At 35.6% G+C, this 20,954-nt stretch overlaps 1 protein-coding gene across 3 annotated transcripts in view; it reads left to right on the top strand.

The window, feature by feature from the left end:
• Window positions 1–11,181, top strand: part of ING3 (inhibitor of growth family member 3) — a 28,258-nt gene extending 17,077 nt beyond the window's left edge. The window contains exons 5-12 of one of the 3 annotated variants that reach the window (XM_009243168.4): window positions 259–355; window positions 2,138–2,209; window positions 3,057–3,176; window positions 3,462–3,619; window positions 4,531–4,724; window positions 6,214–6,406; window positions 8,733–8,771; window positions 10,253–11,181. In XM_009243168.4, coding sequence (XP_009241443.1) covers window positions 259–355; window positions 2,138–2,209; window positions 3,057–3,176; window positions 3,462–3,619; window positions 4,531–4,724; window positions 6,214–6,406; window positions 8,733–8,771; window positions 10,253–10,369 — 990 coding nt within the window. In that variant the 3' untranslated portion in view covers window positions 10,370–11,181. 3 annotated transcript variants of the gene reach the window in all.
• The last annotated feature ends 9,773 nt before the right edge of the window (window positions 11,182–20,954 follow it).

Consider the following 20,954-nt stretch of genomic DNA (forward strand, 5'->3'; position numbering starts at 1 on the left):
ATGGAGTATAGAACATTTCCTAACAAGTTGAGAGTTTGGGTCTTAGAACTTAAAATTTATTGAAGGAGACTTGGGAGATTATTTAGCCTAACACCCTCATTTTATAGATTAAAAATCTCTGAGGCATAGATTAATTGACTTGCTCAAGGATACTAAGCAGATTCACTAAAAGAAACAAAAATTTAGGTTTCCTCATTAAGCTGACACTTTAACAGTGTCCCAAATTTTGGTGGTTATCTTTGATCTTCTTTGAAACAGGTAGATCGACACTTGAGAAAGCTGGATCAGGAACTGGCTAAGTTTAAAATGGAGCTGGAAGCTGATAATGCTGGAATTACAGAAATATTAGAGAGGCGTAAGTAAAATTTACAGTTTTCCATCAATATTGGACAGTACATGTGCAAATTGCTGAGAAGACCTTGTCCCACACAGGCTTTTGAAATCCTGCCCTTCAGTGGATGGTGGCATCCAGGCCAGATAGCTTGGACCCTAGCAGTTGGAAATGTTTGGGTCATGGATACTGAGAGAGATAGTATAGGATATCATCCACTCACTCTTTATGAAACAACATATTAAATTATTTTATATCCATATATACTAGTAAGTTGAGTGGTAAGAACAAATTTAAAGAAACGTAACCATCGGGAGACAAATTAACCATCTTGCATTAAGTGTGTTGACTTTACTCTGCCTCTTTATACACTTAAGCTTTGAGGAAGGTTGTTAGTTTCTCTTCTTAAGAATTACTTTATGGCTTTTCCTTAACTGCATATACTGAAAAAGACTCACATTGGTTTCATAACACTACCTCTTTTTCTTAAAGAAGTGTTTTCTTCTTTCCCTTATCAGCAAGAAACCATTTTAATATTTCTTTGCAAGGCTCTATTTGATCTCCTGCTATAACTTACCCCTGTCACTTCTTTGGTGTGACTTCCCAAAAATGGAAGCATGAGCACTGTTTCCTTAACTAATTTAGCATTTCTTCCAACCTAAATAGGTAATTTACATAAATCAGTTAGTGTGGTACTAGGTGTAGAGTAGGCACTCACTAGATGTTAATTGAACCAAATTAATATTATGGCTAATTTCTACTAGAATTTAATTAAAACTTTCAAACATATTTTTTCTTGGTGCATTTCAACAGTAAAGAATATGTACCTGTTTCTACATACAGATGAAAGATTTCTTTACAGTGCCAATCTATGTATCTCTCTACTCACTAGAAGTCAGCTAGGGAAGCCAATCCCAAATCTGTCTTGGTATCCATAGTTGCATTTTTGTGTTCAAAAGTAGATCCATCACTTTAGATAATCATCCTATTTATTTGTGATACTTTTCTTCTGGAGGAACCCTATATAAAGATAATAAGTATTTTGAGACAAAATTAAAAATTCTTTAGCTGCTTTGATTTTTTAAAAATGCTGATGATAGCTGTGAGTAGTGATAATTCATGCCTATTCAGTACTGCAGGAAGGTTAATAAAGCATCCTCTGTAAGGACACAGACATATGAAACAAAATTGGATCAAGTTATAAAAATTGCTCCACCCTGTGCCCTGCCATAATTTCATCTCAAGGGATCAAAAATAAACCCAGAAAAATATATTTAGAGGTATTTTAAAGCTTGGTGTTAGAGATTCTATTCCTCACTTTTTGCGAACAAAATCCCTAACTTCTTTTAGGAAGTCTTTATTATCATAATGTTATTTTAATGATCAAATGATTTTTTTCATATAGTATTGTCCCCCATCACGTAGAACTTTAGAATCTCCCATTTCTTCAACTCAGTAAAACTAGGTTGACTCTTACCAGTAATGAGATTACAATGTCCATTCATCCATTTATATGGCACCCACTGTGGTGAATTCCCTAATTAGTCACGAGTATGCCTTGAGCCATTTTGTACTTAAGATAAATATTGGGAAAGGGATAACTTATTGTTTAGAGAGAGGATAACTCAGTGTGGGATGGACAGTGGTGATCCTCTAACATATCTGGCTAAAATAAATACAGGCGTATGCATCACAACTTGCTAGTCCTCTGCTGGGTAAGGTAACTCATTGCCTGTAGTTGAGTGACATGTGAAGTTCTGCGGTGACATTTAATGGTGGTGTATCTCTGTGCCTCTCTTCTTTTAGGATCTTTGGAATTAGACACTCCTTCACAGCCAGTGAACAATCACCATGCTCATTCACATACTCCAGTGGAAAGTAAGTTTGGTGTAGTGCAGCTAAGTTTTAAAAACAATGAAAACCTTATTATATCACCTGTATGTTCTCTTTTTTTAACTCTACACAACCAATTGAGAAATAAATCCCTTCTTTTTTTTTCATTGCAAGTACTGGCGGACTTATCTTTTTCCTTGGGGGGAGCATATGTGATTCGGAAATGAGTATTCTGTTTTCTCTTAAGTGCATAGAAGGAGAATGTGTAGTACTAATAGCATATATTCCCTTCATACACATACCTGATTCTCCTTAGGGAGCTTTTCAACTGAGCATTCTCCTTAGGGAGCTTTTCAACTGAGCCAAACAATAAACTATTTTATAATAGGCCTTTGTCTTTTTCATCCTTGCTTCTCCAATGCTTAACCTAATGTTTGGCATATAATTAAGTCTGAATGGTTGGTAAGTCAGTGAGTGGATGAATTGTTAGTTAGATGACTGGCTGGCTGGTTGATAACAGTCAAAAAATGACTGTATCAGTGCATCTTTTGACACATCAATTTGGTGGGAAAAGATAGTTGACTGAAAACTATTTTAAGTGGTAGATAGTGTTTTGAAAACAAAATTTCCCTCACATTGTATATGAGCCCATGGTGTATCTTGGGTTAGCTTTAGTACTTTGCTAGAAGTTTTTTAAATGGTGGAGAAGTCTACTCTTAATAAACATGTGACACAGAGTTCTGCTTGTCCTGCCTTCTGAGGAAACATCATGTTCTGTATTTTATGAGGAACCCAGATCATACCGTTTCACGTTATAACTGGATATAAGTATTATGCCTTGTCCATAGTTCTCTAAAGTTTAAAAACACATGAATTCTTTATTTATATTTAGAAAGGAAATATAATCCAACTTCTCACCATACGACAACAGATCATATTCCTGAAAAGAAATTTAAATCTGAAGCTCTTCTATCCACTCTTACGTCAGATGCCTCTAAGGAAAATACACTAGGTAAGTTAATTTTCTTAAATATGATTGCTTTGTTTGTTTGTGTTAGGATAAGGGGAAATAAAGTCTTTCAGGATTAATGAATCATACAGTTTCTTTACCTGGTTAAAGTATACATATGGAGAAAGAAGAAAAAGGAAAACCAAATACATTATTCAGTTGACTTAATGTACAAGTGACATTAAAAATTTTAATGATTATATGTCTGTGCTGGGAAATAATGTAATTTAGACTCACTAACATTATGTTCTCTGCAACCATTTTTATTTCTTTTTTACATCTACACAGGTTGTCGAAATAATAATTCCACAGCCTCTTCTAACAATGCCTACAATGTGAATTCCTCCCAACCTCTGGGATCCTATAACATTGGCTCGTTATCTTCAGGAACTGGTGCAGGGGCAATTACCATGGCAGCTGCTCAAGCAGTTCAGGCTACAGCTCAGGTAAAAAGTAAAGGGTTTAGAGACAAAATGTTACATTTTGTCGGAATCATTGGAAACCTAATAGAAATAACTGGATGTGAACAAATAGTTTTCTAACATTGTATATTTTCATTTTGAAGTCATGATTTCATGATGTGATATTTTAGTTAATGAAATAATATGTAGAAATTACCTGATTGATAATGAAAACTAAAAAATAGGTTTATCATGCGGATTATATGCAGACCCTTCTCACAATAACTGCTCATGTTGCCCATGTTCTTGACTGCAGTCCACAGCACATGCTAGCATAGTTCTTCGTTCTTTCTGCCAGTTCCAAGGCTTCCCCTGCAGCCTTAGACTTAGGTCATCTTGAGTGTGTTGACTTCTGTATAGTTTGTCTATATTCCAAATTAAGAAGTTGCCCATCCCATAGTTTATATTCTAACTGCGTAAAATCTTATTTTAAATCTTTAAATAAAAAAGGTTAGGCTGGGCATGGTGACTCACACCTGTAATCCCAGCTGTTTGGTAGGCCGAGGCGGGTGGATCACTTGAGGTCAGGAATTCAAAACCAGCCTGGTCAACATGGTGAAACTCCATCTCTACTAAAAATACAAAAAAAGTAGCTGGGTGCGTGGTGGGTGCCTGTAATCCCAGCTACTCGGTAGGCTATGGCAGGAGAATTGCTTGAACCTGAGAGGCAGAGGTTGCAGTGAGCCAAAATCGTGCCACTAGACTCCAGCCCAAGCGACAGATCGAAACTCCACCTCAAAAAAAAAAAAAACCTTAAATTCCAGTGATGAAAATAATAGTTTAAACAATATAAATTAACATTTGATAAACCAAAATAAAACTATAATTTGTAAAACTTGAAAAAGAAAATCTACATATTTACATATATTGATGCTATCAATGAATGTCTATTTAAGATGAAGGAGGGACGAAGAACATCAAGTTTAAAAGCCAGTTATGAAGCATTTAAGAATAATGACTTTCAGCTGGGAAAAGAATTTTCAATGGCCAGGGAAACAGTTGGCTATTCATCATCTTCGGCACTTATGACAACATTAACACAGAATGCCAGTTCATCAGCAGCCGACTCACGGAGTGGTCGAAAGAGCAAGTAAGTTTTATTGTTACAGTAGCCCTACACGTTTACTGAACACTTGGTCTACTTGACACTTCAGCCAGGCCTCTTTATGTTAAAGGCAGGATATAACGGATTAAAATTAACCTTGCAGAGGTAGGGAGACATGCAGTTTTCATTTTATAGTGCCATACTTTGAAGGGGTCAAGTCTTTAAAAAGTGTTAGAGTTGTTTTTAATTTTTCTAGAGTCGTAAATTGAGTTTGTTAATACATGACTTCTATTTATCTTCTTTTATTCATTAAGATAAATCATTTTATGGAACTGCTTTTCATTTATTACCCTTTATTTTGCCATGTGTTTCAAGGTAAATTAATGCAATGCAAATTATATCTTGGTGATTTTTTTTTTTTAAACAAGATTTTTCATTTTGATTAACAGCAAGCAAGGCATCTTCATTCTTAGTCTTGGGTCCCAAAAACTTGATAGTATAAAAATATCCCTAGATTTTATATATGAGACTTGGGATGATTTTATAAGCTTTAAATATGAAAACTTAATAGCATTTATCACTGTCTATCCCAGGTAACTGAATATGCTGGGTGTTTATACATAATGAAAGTTCAAATGCTAGGCCAAAATAATTAGTTACCTAGTAGTTACATTTTCTGTATTTTTAAATATGTTATATTTTTTGTGAATTAATCCCTTAAAGAATGATCAATATGAAATAACCACGACAGAAGTGTCAAACATCTTAAAAATTAATTCATCTTAATGGTACAAGTTTAATGTAATTTCTTATGATAAAGTTCTATACTTTTAGAATTTAAATAGCATAGGGCTTAGCAGTAAATTACTTGTGAATTTTTACAGTCTTGGTTCCCTGCCATACTCATGGTAGGTATTCACACATCAGTTGATGGTTATAACCACTTTCATCAAATGTTTTTGTGTATGTGTGCTTTAGGTTTTGATGAAGAGTATTCAGTTTACTTAAAAATACAAATAATGAGTGGCTGGGCGGGGTGGCTCACGCCTATAATCCCAGCACTTTGGGAGGCCAAGGCAGGCGGATCACGAGGTCAGGAGATCGAGACCATCCTGCCTAACACGATGAAACCTCATCTCTACTAAAAATACAAAAAATTAGCCGGGCATGGTGGCGGGTGCCTGTAGTCCCAGCTACTGGGGAGGCTGAGGCAGGAGAATGGCGTGAACCTGGGAGGTGGAGCTTGCAGTGTGCAGAGATCGTGCCACTGCACTCCAGTCTGGGCAACAGAGCGAGACTCCATCTCAAAAAAAAAAAAAAAAAAAAATACAAATAATGTCTGTAAAGTAGCCAAAACTTATATTAGTTCTTCAAAGTACTACCTACAATTTAAGTCCTTGGTAAATCCAGATTACTTTAGCTTAGACTTTAATTTATACATTTGATGTAATTTCATTTTATACTATTTATTTAGGAGTTATTCTCTGGTAACTTCTGGATGGTGAGCAAATAAAACTTATACTATTTTTTTCAGAAACAACAACAAGTCTTCAAGCCAGCAGTCATCATCTTCCTCCTCCTCTTCTTCCTTATCATCGTGTTCTTCATCATCAACTGTTGTACAAGAAATCTCTCAACAAACAACTGTAGTGCCAGAATCTGATTCAAATAGTCAGGTTGATTGGACTTATGACCCAAATGAACCTCGATACTGCATTTGTAATCAGGTAAAAGTCTGATATGTCTATAAAAGTATAATCTGAATAAACTAGAAGGAAGAGAACTATTTCATTTTTAAGCACTTTTTTAAACTCACTTAAAATACCCTTGCTTTATTTGTATACTTTTCTCCCCCTTCTTACAAAAGTGACATTTGCTGTAAATACTGAGTATAAAGAAAAATGTTACCCATAATCCTAGCCCTCAGATACAACCTGTAACTAAACATTTTTGGTGTACCACTACCATATACCTCACGTGCACATTGGCTGCCTTAATAAAATACAACATACTGGGTAGCTTAAACAACAGAAAATAATTTTCTCACAGGTATGAAGGCTGGGAAGTCCAAGATCAAGGTGTCCACTGACTCAGTTCTGGAGGAGGGCTCCCTTCTAGATGCAGACTGCTGCCTTCTCACCGGGTCCTCACATGATAGAGGGAGAAAGAGTGTGCTCTGGTGTCTTTTCTTATAAGGGCACCAGCCTTGTCAGAGTAGGACCCCACTCTATGACCTCATTTAACCTTTACCACCTCCACACAGGCCCTGTGTCCAATTACAGTCACGTTGGGGGTTAGGACTTCAACATATGAATTTTGAGACATAAGCATGCATTTCATAACACATGTCTATGCAGATTTGCACATGCATGTGTGTATGTAAGTTTGTCAGTAGGAACCACAGTGTATACTTTCTTGTTACTGGCTTTTTTCTCTAAATCAGGTATACCGAACATGATTTTTCTTTAAGATCATGTTTTTAATCTTCACATAGTTATCTCTTATGCCATCCACTGTAGTTTTTTTAACCAATACCTAGCTATAGATTATATTAGTGGTTTTAATTTGTTTGAAATTAGGGATAATATTACGATAGGCATTTTTTAAATGTAATCCATTTTATACATATAATTTCTTGGATAATCTTTTAGAAATAAAATTAGGCTGTAAATGTTTGACAGACTACCAAAATATATTTTCTAGAAATTTATTACTAAAAATTAATAAACATACCTGTTTACTAAACCCTGTCCAACACTGGATATTATTTTCTTTTAAAAACTAAGTACCAATTTGGTAGTTTTATATTATCATTGTTTTAAATACACTAGTATTATTGAAGTTGGACGTTTTTTGACCATTTTTGTTTTTTACGTTATGAATCGACTCCTAATGGTGTCGGCTGATTTTTCTATTGTTTTTGTTATGTACTTTAAATATTTGCTTAATTTAGTTTTTTTTAAATAATTCTAAAATTTTAATTTTATGTAGTTATGACTGTTAATTTTTTTTTTTTATGAAGCAAGCCATGGATTATATACTTAGAAGGGCTTTCTCTTTGGCTCTCTTTCTACAAAAAATTGTCTTGTATAATATTTTCTCCTAGTTTTTATATGGTTTTGTCTAGTTCTTTGCATGCTTCAGTTTCTTCACATTTAAGACAGTCTATCAGCAGATTATTGTGTCTAACAGTATGAGTTGCCAGTCTGATTTTTAAAAATTTTAACAATTTGTTAGCTGTTCTACTATCACCCGATAAACATTTTTCAGTACAAATGATAGAAAAGCATATCCCGTATCCTGACAACAAAAGTAGATTACTTGCAAAAGAACAAAATCAGACTGAACCTAGAGTTTTCCTCTGTAACACTAAAACACTAGAAGGTGATGGAATATGTCTGTAGAGCTTTCAGGGAAAAATTAAGAGCCCCCAAAAACTTGATATTCAGAGAAGTTATTTCTCTGCATAGGACCATGTAAATATATTTTCACTCATGCAGAGAATCAGAAGGTATGCCATCTAGTTAATCCTGTCTGAAAAATTATTCAGTCCACTGAGAACTTCAGTGAACTCAAGATTAGCAAGTTATGCCCTAAAGTGCTGGTGATGAAGACCAAAAGAAAAATGAGAAAGGACATAAAATAGATAAGTTTAGAAGTTTCAAGGAAGTGGACTATTAATTGCAAAAATATAAATGACCTAATGTGACCCAAGAAGTAAAAACTTTCAGTAAGTAAATAATCAAGAAAGAAACTTAAAATTTTTACAATAAGAACTACCCAGAAAGATGACTCCTTCGTCCAGGTGATTTATATAGCAAGTTCTTCCAGACTTCTGAAGGGCAGATAATTCCTGTGCATTTCTTCCCACCCTTGCCCCACCCCGCCCAAAAGAGTATTTTAGGAAAAAACTATTATAACTTGATTCTCAATGTAATTGTATATTCAGTGTATTTTCCTCTATTTTCCAGCAGTATCATACATAAACAGTTCATTGGGATTTAGGTGTTTGTTACATAGTCATAATAAAGACATTTAATTTTTTTTAACTAGGTATCTTATGGTGAGATGGTGGGATGTGATAACCAAGATGTAAGTATTACATTTTTCTATTTAGGAATGAAAAAAATCACAGGTTGTTATTACTTGAATATTTGTCTTATTTGCTGTATGGCTTGGTCTAAGAAAACAGGTTTGCAGGTATATTAGTTATGTTGTGCTAATGCTAGAATATTCCTCTTCAAAATAGGGTAATGTCCCTTAACGTGTTCCCTATTTTAATTTTTAAAGCTAATTTTATGGTTTTATGTGCAGATTGTCTCAGAAGTGTTATGTTGTATGAAAATTATAAATACCCTCCTTTCCCTTTACTAAAAAATACTGTGTTTACTAGAATCCAGTTCATTTATCACATTGAAGAAATGGAATTTTAAAACAATTCATTCTTTCAGGCTGCACTGTGCTAAAGTGAAGGGTGGGATAATTGAGGATCTAATGTGAGATTATCTTCCTCTCATGAGTATAATATTTTTTCCTGTACTCTGCAGGTGTCAGCTGATAAGAGCCACCTCTGATCTAAAAAATAAAGGAAATTTGAAAGGAAGGAATTCTTCGTTTTTAGGAGACTTAATTTTAGTTAGAGATATGTTTTTTATTCAATACTGAGAATATTGTTGTCTAGTAATTTTGACTCCCTCCTTATTTAGTAGTGACAGGATCCTAAGATTAACAAGAGTTTTAAATTTGTAAAACAATCTGAAGATTGAGGGAGCTGGCTAGGTGCATTAAAATGTGTACTTTTCCTAGACCTGATAGGGTTACAGCAACATGCTCATGTAGATTGGGACAGAGCCTCCTTCTATTTCCCTATCTAGAATCCCTTGTAGGCTGTTTGTGGTTATTGCAAAAACAATGTTACCCAACCATTTCAAGAACATCACTGTAAACTCTTCTGGGGCAGTTAGTGAAAATGATGAATGAGATTTCTATGAGTACCAGCATCATGCTTGTCTGATTCTTCTTATTCCCAGTTGTGCTCTTCTGAGTGCTAAGACTTTCCATGAAAGAGTTTTCTGCTTAATATGTTTGAAAAAGGAATACTTTTTCTCTACATTTCTAGGAATAGAAACACCCACGTAGGAAATCCAGGGCATAAGACATAAATTAATGTCTTTAATTACAATCAGCTTATTCTACTTTATGAGACAGCAAATAAGGCTATTAAATAAAATCTTAAGATATATTTACCTTCTACATAGAAGACTCATCCCACTTCTTTTTGCCCTTGAAGGTTGAAAACTAGTGAATTTTCATTCATTAGGATGAGGGGACTAGATTACATGGACCTCAGGATTCTTGAAGATGCATAATTTTTCTGTACCTTCATTTCCTCATTCCTGAAGCTTATCGTTTAGTCTAAATGATGTCTAAATAATCTAGATCTAAAAATTCTGATGTCACACATCTAATTATTGTTAAATTAAATGGATTATTCGGTCTCCTGAGCATATTTTAATATACTCTCTTGTCTTCAGAAGTACTGAAAACTTGTTTTTTGCAATTTTGCTTTCTAGTGCCCTATAGAATGGTTCCATTATGGCTGCGTTGGATTGACAGAGGCACCAAAAGGCAAATGGTACTGTCCACAGTGCACTGCTGCAATGAAGAGAAGAGGCAGCAGACACAAATAAAGGTGGTCCTTTTGTTTGAGGAAGAAATAGACTTCAGCTGAAGATTTTATATAGGACTTTAAAAAAAAGAGAAGAGAAAGAAGAAACAATGCATTTCCAGGCAACCACTTAAAGGATTTACATAGACAATCCTGTAAGATCTTGAACTTGAATTTTATGGGTTGTATTTTAATAATGTAAGTAAATTATTTATGCACTCCTGGTGTGCTATGAATATTATTCCAGTTAGCCTTGGATTATTTCAGTGGCCAACATATGCAGACATTTGTACTCCTCAACCATTTTCTCAAAGTAATGGGCATTCTATGATTTAGACTTCAAGGAATTCCAATGATGAAGATTTTAAGGAAAGTATTTTATATTCAACAGGTATATTCTGCTGCATGTACTGTACTCCAGAGCTGTTATGTAACACTGTATATAAATGGTTGCAAAAAAAAAAAAAGTCAGTGCTTCTAAAAAGAATTTAAGATAATGGTTTTTAAAATGCCTTTATAATAAGCTTTGTTTCTTTGTGAAACTAATTCAGCAGGCTGAAGGAAATGGTTCCTGTGATAAAGTGGGCTGGTATCCTCTAGAGTACCTGGGTACATAAACAGAAACTCCTGTAGGTAAAAAGTAATTTGTGCCGTTAGTCTTTCTATGTTTCTGCATCCAGATAGAGTGCAGTTCATGAGGGAGGGGGCGGGGAACTGAAGGGGAAAGGGCGTTAAAGTGATACATTTTTATACCAAATGTGTTTATTTTTTTGTGCAAGTAATCCTTAAAATTGCAATTGTATTAGGTGTTAAAATAAAGTTTTTAAAAAATTACTTGTATTTATACTTTACGTACTTAATAATGAAAATTTCTGAATTCCAATTAACTTTCAACTTTCATAATCTAAAAAGAATCAGAGGCCCAGGACACAGAATACTGTGTAATCTGTGATGTCTTTAATAATGTTTAGAGTTTGTGATATAAGAATACAGGAAAGACATTTTTAATGTAAATTTGAAATGCCAATGTATTTTTTTTAGAACATCTTCTGGCTTTTCATTCAGTCTAAAAGACATGAAAGAAGTGTAAGTACAGCAGTTAAAATGAAAATAATGGTTATGGGTGTTTTGACTGGAGGCAATGTAGCCAAATAGAGTAAAGAGACCCCCCCTGGTCGGGAGCTTCAAATTCAGCTATTTTCGATTCTACCACTTACTGATATGACAGTTAATTCAAATTTTGTGTCGCTCTGAGCCTTAGTACACCAGGGTGATGCTGACTACAGAATAGGTCTTATTCTGAGGTGCTATTTAAATTATAAATTTGCATAGTGGAGGTTTTATTTAAAGTATAATATTGAGTCTGGTCGGTAGAAAAATCCTTAACTTTTAAGATACTTATTATATCATATATATTTTATATTGAAACTTACTGGGTCCATCAGATTTTTGCTTTAATTAAACCACTTATGAGCTTCTTAGAACTTATTCAGGTAACAGTGTAAAATCTATGCAGTGCTACCCAAAGGGTGTGAGGTAGATAGGGGATTTCAAAGATCTCTTCCACCTTTGAGATCCCATGATTCTGAGCTGCCACAGTCTGATTATACAACTCTGCCAGCCCCCTAAACAAGTTAGGTTCATTTGTGAGTACTCATCATTTCATAATATCATGATTATCATGATTTCATGATACTCAATATTTTGAGATTTTATAACCCCTTAAGAAGTGATAAATAATGTAGTATTCAATTCATTTATCAAAGTATATTGCCTGGAAATGCTCACATGTATCATTTACATTCTCTATATATTATGACTATTCCAAACTCCTTCATTTTATAGAAATGGTCAAAGGAAAAAGCCTTATGTACAGCCTTATTTGGAGAGAAAGTTCTTTGTCTGAGTCAGGAACATCCTGTTTTCCAGCTGCTACATCCCCTTTCAGTGTGAATCACTCCTTACCAAATCACTTAGAAAACACTTTGACAAGTTTTAAACTCAAACTGAATATTTTATGAAGCATGTGTAAAGAAAGAAACCAAAATTTGGTGCAGGTATTTAGTAATGGGTAGAACCTGTTAATATCTGAGTCATATATAATGGGCCCAAATATGGAACTACCTCATCACCCCCCCAAAAATGTGGCCAACTATTAATATTCTTTGTGACATTTACACCAAGGGGCATAGTAAGTATTTTTGGTATTATAAAATACACATTCAAAATTGTTGTATAAAACTCATGTAACAGTTGGTGGGACAAATTATCCAAATGTGGGTTCACAGTTCATAGGTGGTGAAAATTGAGGCCTTATTGCTATGGAGTGTATATCAAAATGTTCATGGTGACACATTTGAAGCAATAAATGGCTTAATTAAATGCCAAAATGAGGCTGAGTGTTTGATAAGCATAAATCATTCTTTTCAAGGGCAGTTTATATTTTTTTGCTCTCTTCTCCTTTAAAGCAAATTCCACGTTTTAGGTTTTTAACCATCTTAGGTTTGTGCAATATTAGTGCCCTTTGTCTTTAGACTTTAGAAATGGTCTTGACCTAATGGTATTGACCTAATTAATTATTTTAATCTTATGCAAATAAATTTCTAACAAACTTGGGTTATAAAGGGGTAAGATACTCTTTAATGTGTAGACATTGCAATGGTTTCCCCTCAGCTCTCACAGATAAAAATACATGTATTTTTTAGCAGATGGGTTTTAAGAGAAAAAAAGACCCTCAAAAATATTCTTTAACTTTACAAATACTAAGCACCTAGATGCTGAGAATATACAGATGAAGGTATTATATGTATGTGTGGGGGGAGTTGGCGGGGGCAGACATGTTAAATGTGTTATCTTGATAAATGCTGTAATGGAGATACAAAGCACTGGGAGAACACTGGGAGGCAGGGAAATTGATTACTGAAATATTCAAGAAGACTTAACAAAGGAGCTATCATTTGAACTGAGTCCTAAAGACAGATGTAGTAGAGATGGTGTTCAAGGCAGAAGAGACTCTTGAAGGCCACATGCATTCTGGAACTTAAGGCAGTCTGGAAAGAGTGGCCATGAGGCAGGTGGACAGTGTCAGGGAAAGAAGCCAAAAGACAGCAAGAGTCTATTCATGAAGAGCAGGAACTGTTTGTTGTAGGAGTCAAGGGTGACATTTACGTATTGTTGGTTAACTATAGTTATGATTATTTTAACAGTTCAATGAAATCACTGATTTAAGTATGTTCCCTTATTAAGATTATAAAGTAGGGATGACTTAAAATTAACCTGTAACTTGGAAAATGCTAAATTTAGGTGGATCTTTCCCTTGATTTTTGAAAGACAAAATTGCTGGTCAAGATTTTTAGATTTCCTTATTTAGATAATAAAATCAAAACTGCTGAACTAGTTTATAGTTTCTGATCCAGGATCTTAATATTCATGATCTGATTGTGCTACAGAGAAATAAAGTTTAAAGTGATTTAAAGATGAACTAACTTCAGATTTCTGGGTTTTTCCTTTGAATGAGGGTCTCACTCTGTCACCAAGGTTGGAGTACAGTGGCACAATTACAGCTCACTGCTGCCTCTACCTTCTGGGTTCAAGTGATCCTCCTGCCTCAGCCTCCCGAGTAGCTGTGACAATGCCAAGTAGCCAGGCATGGACCACCAATGCCTGGCTAATTTTTATATTTTTTGTAGAGATGGGCTCTCACTTAGTTGCCCAGGCTAGTCTTGAACTCCTGGCCTTAAGTGTGTGTGCCCAGGCTAGTCTTGAACTCCTGGCCTTAACTGGCTGGTTTTTTTTTTTTTTTTTTTTATTGTTTTTGTTTGTTGGTTGGTTGGTTTTTGAGATGGAATCTCGCTCTGTTCCCCAGGCTAGAGTGCAGTGGCATGATCCTGGCTCACTGCAACCTCCGCCTCCCAGGGTCAAGTGATTCTCCTGCCTCAGCCTCCCGAGTAGCTAGGATTACAGGCACGCGCCACCATGCCCAGCTAACTTTTGTATTTTTAGTAGAGACAAGGTTTCACCGTGCTGGCCAGGCTGGTCTTCAACTCCTGACCTTGTGATCTGCCTGCCTCGGCCTGCCAAAGTGCTGGGATTACAGGCATGAGCCACTGTGCCAAGCCGGCTGTTTATGTTTTAAGCAGTAAGTCACATATACCTTCTAAGTCTGTGTTTTAACTAACAGATTGTTAGATGCCTTCGCATTATTAAAATATTTATTTGAAAGCAATTTAATAATTTCTTAATAAATTCTCCAGAGCTGTATAATTCAGTTTTTAGTTAATCAGGTACCACTTTTAACTTTCCTCACTGTTAAAGGAAATTACAGAAGAGAACATTATAATCATTCATCTTTCTGCTGCTTATTGAAAGTTGAAGATTTGATGGAACTTATTGCCAGTGTGGGACGTGAGAGTGTGGCTGCGTCCGTCTGTTGATGTGTTGTTTATTCACTTTCTCCACCTCTACCTGCCTACGTTAATTAATACAAATAGCTCTACTTAGGAAGGTCTATACTAGTATGCTGCTAGTCTCTGAGGATGGACTAATTGAAAACATTTACAGGTTTAATATCAGTTGTAGGAAAAGTTAGTGTTCATATGTTAATTATTTTTTGTGTAAGTCAAATGTAATGCCCCATACATTTGAGTTGAGCATAAATATGAGGCAATCCATTAGAATGATTTAACTAATATTATAACTAGTTTTAATATTTAAACTATTTGGTTTTAATAAAACTAGTTATAATGTTAGTAAAATCATTCTAATGGATTGCCTCATATTTATGCACAGGTAAATATGAGGTATTAGTAAAATTGAATTCTAATGGGATATGACCTCCCTAGTATATATCCCGTTAGAGTTTATCAAAGTTTATGATTATATCCTTGAAGTGTTTGTGTATTTATCTTAACATGGTCATTCTTTTTTTCTTGAATACTTTGAGGAACTGGTTGTAAAGATAATTTTTGTGGGTTTCCCAAATGTGCCAAAACACATTTTCACTTTACCAGTGGTCGCCATGCATAAATGTTTTTAAAAGAGTGATCTATTGAAAAAAGGAAAAAAAAAAGCTTATATATTGTTAGAGATCATACGGTTTAGATTAGATATAGAAGTAACCTTTTGACTTTATATGGTGGAATGTGACCAAAGGGCTATACTCAGTCAAAGAATGTTTCCTTCTTACCCAGCCGGATTAGCTCTGTGAATGCCAGCATTCACTGAAGTGATGAGACAAAACCTTTCTCCCTCCCATCCACATCACACACATCAATTTTCAGATAGTCAAATGACACTTATATAAAAGTTTCAAAATACCTTTTATTTTCTGAAAATGGAAATGACTGAATTGTGAATACATTAAAAAAAGAAAGCAAGAAAAGAAGAAAAGAAAACAAGAAAAGAAAGCAAGCTAAATTATGTGGCTATCTTGAGACATTTAAAAAAATGTATACAGTTTCCAAAGAATCTTGTTTTGCAGGTTTACAGAGAAGACACATGAGATTCTTCATGGAGAACATTGTTTGATCTGTCATACAACAAATGAAAGTTAAATATTTTCATGTTTTATATATTATTGAACTGATTAAAGCAGAAATTCTGGCTCTATACCAAGGTATAAATTTATGTCCTGAAGAAAGTAATGAAAAAAATAGTATAATTCATTGGGTTAAATATTTACCCCATGAAATGTTTACCTCATCTCTCCCACCCGCCCTGATTTTACATGTGTGCCCACTAATTGAAGTGATTCCACCTGTCTCTCTTTTAGAATGTGTGTATACATATATACAGATGTATCTCTATATCTGTATATATAATCTTTTAGAGGATGCAAATTTCAAAGACAAATTTGAGAGGCTTAAAGGAAATTATATGCCCAAAGTTGCATTTGTTTTGGGGAGCAGTATAATTACACATTCGAGAAACGGCTAAAATTCTAAGGAAGTTAATCACGTCATTGCCATAAGCTGCTGAAAGTAACAGACAAATTTCAGGCAGCCGTATGTAAAAAAAATGTGCAACAACTATTTGTTCAGTTAATTTTGAGTTTCTTTACCTTAGCACTTTAAATAAATGCTTATTTTTATAGGTTTTGGGGGTACACGTGCAGTTTTGTTACATGGCTCTATTGCATAGTGGTGAAGTCTGGGCTTTTAGCGTATCTGTTGCACAAATAGTGAACATTGTACCCAATGGGTAATTTTTCAACCCTCAGTCCCCCTCCACCTCACCACCCTGCTTTTGGGCTCTCCAATATCTGTTATTCCACTCTGTCTGTCCATGGCGTGGCCATTGTTTAGCTCCCACTTATAAGTGAGAACGTGTGGTATTTGATGTCTTAAGTTATTTCACTTAGGAAAATACCCTCCAGTTCCATTCACGTTGGTGCAAAAGACATTATTTCGTTCTTTTTTTATGGCTGAATAGTACTCCTATGGTGTGTGTGTGTGTTGTGTGTGTGTGTGTTACATTTTTAAAATCCAATCTACTGTTGATGGACATTTAGATTGATTCCATATCTTTGCTATTGTGACTAGTGCTGCAATAAACATAGGAGTACAGGTATCTTTTTAACTAATTGTGTCTCCTGTCCAAGGAATAATCAGGCCTGATGGCCTGACCCTGCTTAACTTCTGAGATCAGATGAGATCAGGTGTGTTCAGGGTGGAATGGCTGTAGACTGATATAATGATGCCTTTTCCTTTGGGAAGATACCCTGTATGGGATTGCTGGATCCAATGGTAGTTCTGTTTTTAGTTGTTTGAGAAATATCCATAGGGTTTTTCATAGAGGTTGTATTAATTTACTTTCCCACCAACAGTGTATAGGGTTCCCTGTTCTCTCTGCATCTTCACTAACATCTTTTGTTTTTCTGTTTTTTGTTTTGTTGTTTTGTGTTAGACAGAGTCTCCCTCTGATGCTCAGGCTGTAGTGCCTCTCAGCTCACTGCAACCTTCGTTCGCCTCCTGGATTTAAGCAATTCTCGTGCCTCAGCCACCTGAGTAGCTAGTATTACAGGCATGCACCACCATTCCCAGCTACTTTCTGTATTTTTAGTAGAGATGCAGTTTTGCCATGTTGTCCGGGCTGATCTCAAAGTCCTGGGCTCAACTGCCTCGGCCTCCCAAGGTGCTAGGATTATAGGCATGAATCACCATGTTCGGTCATCTTTTGTTTTTTGACTTTTTGCCATTCTGACTGGTGTAAGATGGTATCTCACTGTGGTTTTAATTTGCGTTTCTCTGGTTAGTGATGTTTATTTTTTTGGTATGTTTTTTGGCCACTTGTATGTCTTCTTTTGAGAAATGTTCATGCTCTTTGCCCACGTTTTGATGGGGTTGTTTTTCTGTCTTTGTTTGAGTTCCTTGTAGATTCTGGATCTTAGCTCTTTGTTGGATGCATAGTTTGCAAATATTTTCTCCCACTTCCAGGTTGTCTGTTTATTGATTATTTCTTCTGCTGCCCAACCTCAGCACTTTCAACATTTTGTGCCAAATGATTCTTTGCTGTGGGGGCTGTCCTGTACATTGGAGGATACATTTAGGAGCACTCCTGGCCTCTGTACACTAGGAGTCAGTAGCATCTCTGCCACTGCCTTACCACCCCCTGCCAGTTGTGACAACCAAAAATATCTCTAGAATTACTAAATGTCTCCTGTTTGGGGGGACAAAACTGCCTCTACTTAGTTAAATGTTACCATAATGTGAAACCTTGTGGAAAAATTCAAATAATAATGGAAAATATTTGAATTTATGATGTGTAGAATTCCATAAATATAAATTTTTTAAACAATCACTTGACAAGGGTGCTAGATGCTCCCAGGGGATGGAGGTGAGTAAAATCTTCCATCATAAGCAGTTTATATGGCAAAGGATTATAAGTACACTGGTAACTAAAGTACAGCACAAATGTAATGAAAATAATTCTGGTACCGGTGCAAGCAAATTCAAAATGCCTATTAAAAAGAGTAAGTTGTGAAAAATAAAGTGACCCATTGAAAACTGTGGAAAACTGAAATGTGTATGTCCCATTTAAAACAGGCAGCACCAAGTGTTAACATAGGGGAACTCCAGGTGATTTGTATGCTCAGAAACACAGGTCTGATGTACAATCTAAGATTAAAAGCATTTAGTTTGGAGGATTTGGTCTATCTGGACTGTTTGTTCATCTAGAAACTTACAAAGAGATTGGCAAACAAAAACTAAGTAAGGAATAGTGGCAAAATGAAGATTTTCACTGTGGCATTGTACTTCCACGTGTAAATTGGACAAATGCTGTGCACAAGGGGAGTCCTGCACATTCTTCCTATCACCCTTTGACACAATTCCTGGACCTTTGCCATATCCTCTAGCACCTTTCACAGCCTAGGGTGGATTTAGGACCACTGAAAAGGAAGAGGGAAATCTTCGTTTTTAAAAAAATGCATAGAAAGTGTCATAAAAGATTCAGGCATCTTAAATTGAAGTCCATAGTCTGTACAAAAGTTACACTCTGTGTATACATAACTCTGCGGAATAATACATCATCGGGCGTATTTGCATATACCCTAATTGAATACAGCATTTGTCTCTTAAGGGACAGTGAAGGACTCTAAGGCAGGAATCTGACATTTTACATAGATTTTAAAATTAAATCTTACATGTGTTTTGCAATAGAATAAGCACGTGTATTTGACTTATGTTGTTCTTTTCCCACCTATAAAACTAGGAGACTTTGCTTTGTGAGTTTACAATAGAAGGTAATGGTAACATAACAATATTCTCAGATAATTGGAGACAACGGTCACCCTACCCTGAAAACTACCATATCTTCATTAATAAATCTGGGAAAGAATTTTTTTTGATTCCTACTGTCTGCAGATAAAGGCTAAATAAACTGTTAAACTTGGAAATGATAGCCCTCCTTGATCTGTACCTAAACGTAACACTCTTTTTCGGCTATATCTCGGTGGTCTCCTACTAAGACGTAAGACCTTTATTTTCCCTCTTGCAGGAGTTGAAATCTTTGTGACTTGTTAGGGCCCAGTTGGGAAGTGGCTACTTTTTTCTTATCACCTCTCAAAAGATGTGAACTCCTTATTTTGATTCTCCATGGTGCTTGGAATATATCCATCTTAGTTGTGGCTGGGACTGCTATCTGTTTATCATCCTTATTTTCCTTTCCCTCCTGGGCATGTAGCTAGGTCTCATTTCACAACTCTATTTCTGTTAGGTGGGTCCGTGTGAGTAGGCTCTGGACAATAGAATATGGCACAAGAGATATATGCCAATTTGAAGCTTGGCCCAAAAAAGACCTCCCACAAAATTCACCATGCCCTTTCTCATCCATTGTCTGCTAATGGGAGGCAGAGGATCCCAGTGAGTACCCAAGATTCTAGGTTATGGAAAGTCACCAGGTGGAAGGACCTTAGGTACCAAATGTCTTAGAGAAAACTGACAGACACTTAAAAATGTTGTGAGTGAGAAATGAGCTCTTATTGTATCAAGCCAATGAAATTTTACGGTTATTTTTACGGTTATTTGTTTCAACAGTTATCCTGCTGTGACCCATTCATCAGTGTGTTTCTTATATTTCAGTTGTTCATAGTATTTGTCATATGTCTTCTGTTTTTCCCAGCACCTAGGATGATGTTTCTGCATAGTAGAGATTCAATGTGTCATTCAGGGTTTAAAAACCTCATCTTAAGTTCATAGCTCATGGGGCAAGTTCTAGAGTCAGCATTAGATAAGAGGTAATAGGAGCTGAGAAGAGGGCTGTCAAACTTTCTAGGGAAGAGGAACTGGAAGGTTAGGGACCAGGCATTGCTGATAAGACTTCCAGCACTTAATCCATGACGTCACTGCTAGTAACTACAGCTGGATTTTACCTTATCATAGTCAGATAATATCTTGAAAGGGAAAGGCTGTTCCCTGCAGGAAAGCAACAGAGCCCAGAATCTGAAGACAGAGAGGAAATCCATGTCAAAATGTATCCCTAAAAGCATACATTTTCGTAGCCTAGGGTGACCTTTGAGGTCATCAGTTGATCCCTGAAAACTCCTGTTTTATGAGAAAGATGGGACTCAGAGGGATAGAGAGATATATTACTTTCCCAAAATTCCTAATCCAACACTGGAATTTTATGTTAAGAATACTTTTATTCCCTTAGTTAAAAAAAAATTAAAAAAAATAACTTCTGCAAACAATTATTTGAGTGCATACTTTCCTCTTACCCCTACTCCATACCAAGAACCAAATGAAATGTGTGGGAAGGGAGTGTATATTTTGTGTTGGAGAGGTTTGGGGAGAAAGATTGTTCTGTTTTGTCTAAGCTCGAAATGATAGGATCCTGAAAGGCCTGTTAATCTATTGTCCCAGATTAATCTGCTTAAATACAGGCCCTTGAATACTGAAATTATTTAGTGTAAAGTGTACTTTATGAAATTATATGCACAAAAGTATTTAGTCTGAAATACTGCCAGAATCTACAGCCTCGTGGTTCTCATGAATATTTACCCTCTCACCCCATCCCTAAACTAACTTGTTCTCTGTCTTTATTATTCCCTATTTTTTTGTTTGTTTGTTTTGTTTTGTTGTTTTTGAGACACGGTCTCACTCTGTTGTCCA

Source organism: Pongo abelii, chromosome 6 (assembly GCF_028885655.2).
Source record: "Pongo abelii isolate AG06213 chromosome 6, NHGRI_mPonAbe1-v2.0_pri, whole genome shotgun sequence".
NCBI lineage: Eukaryota > Metazoa > Chordata > Mammalia > Primates > Hominidae > Pongo > Pongo abelii.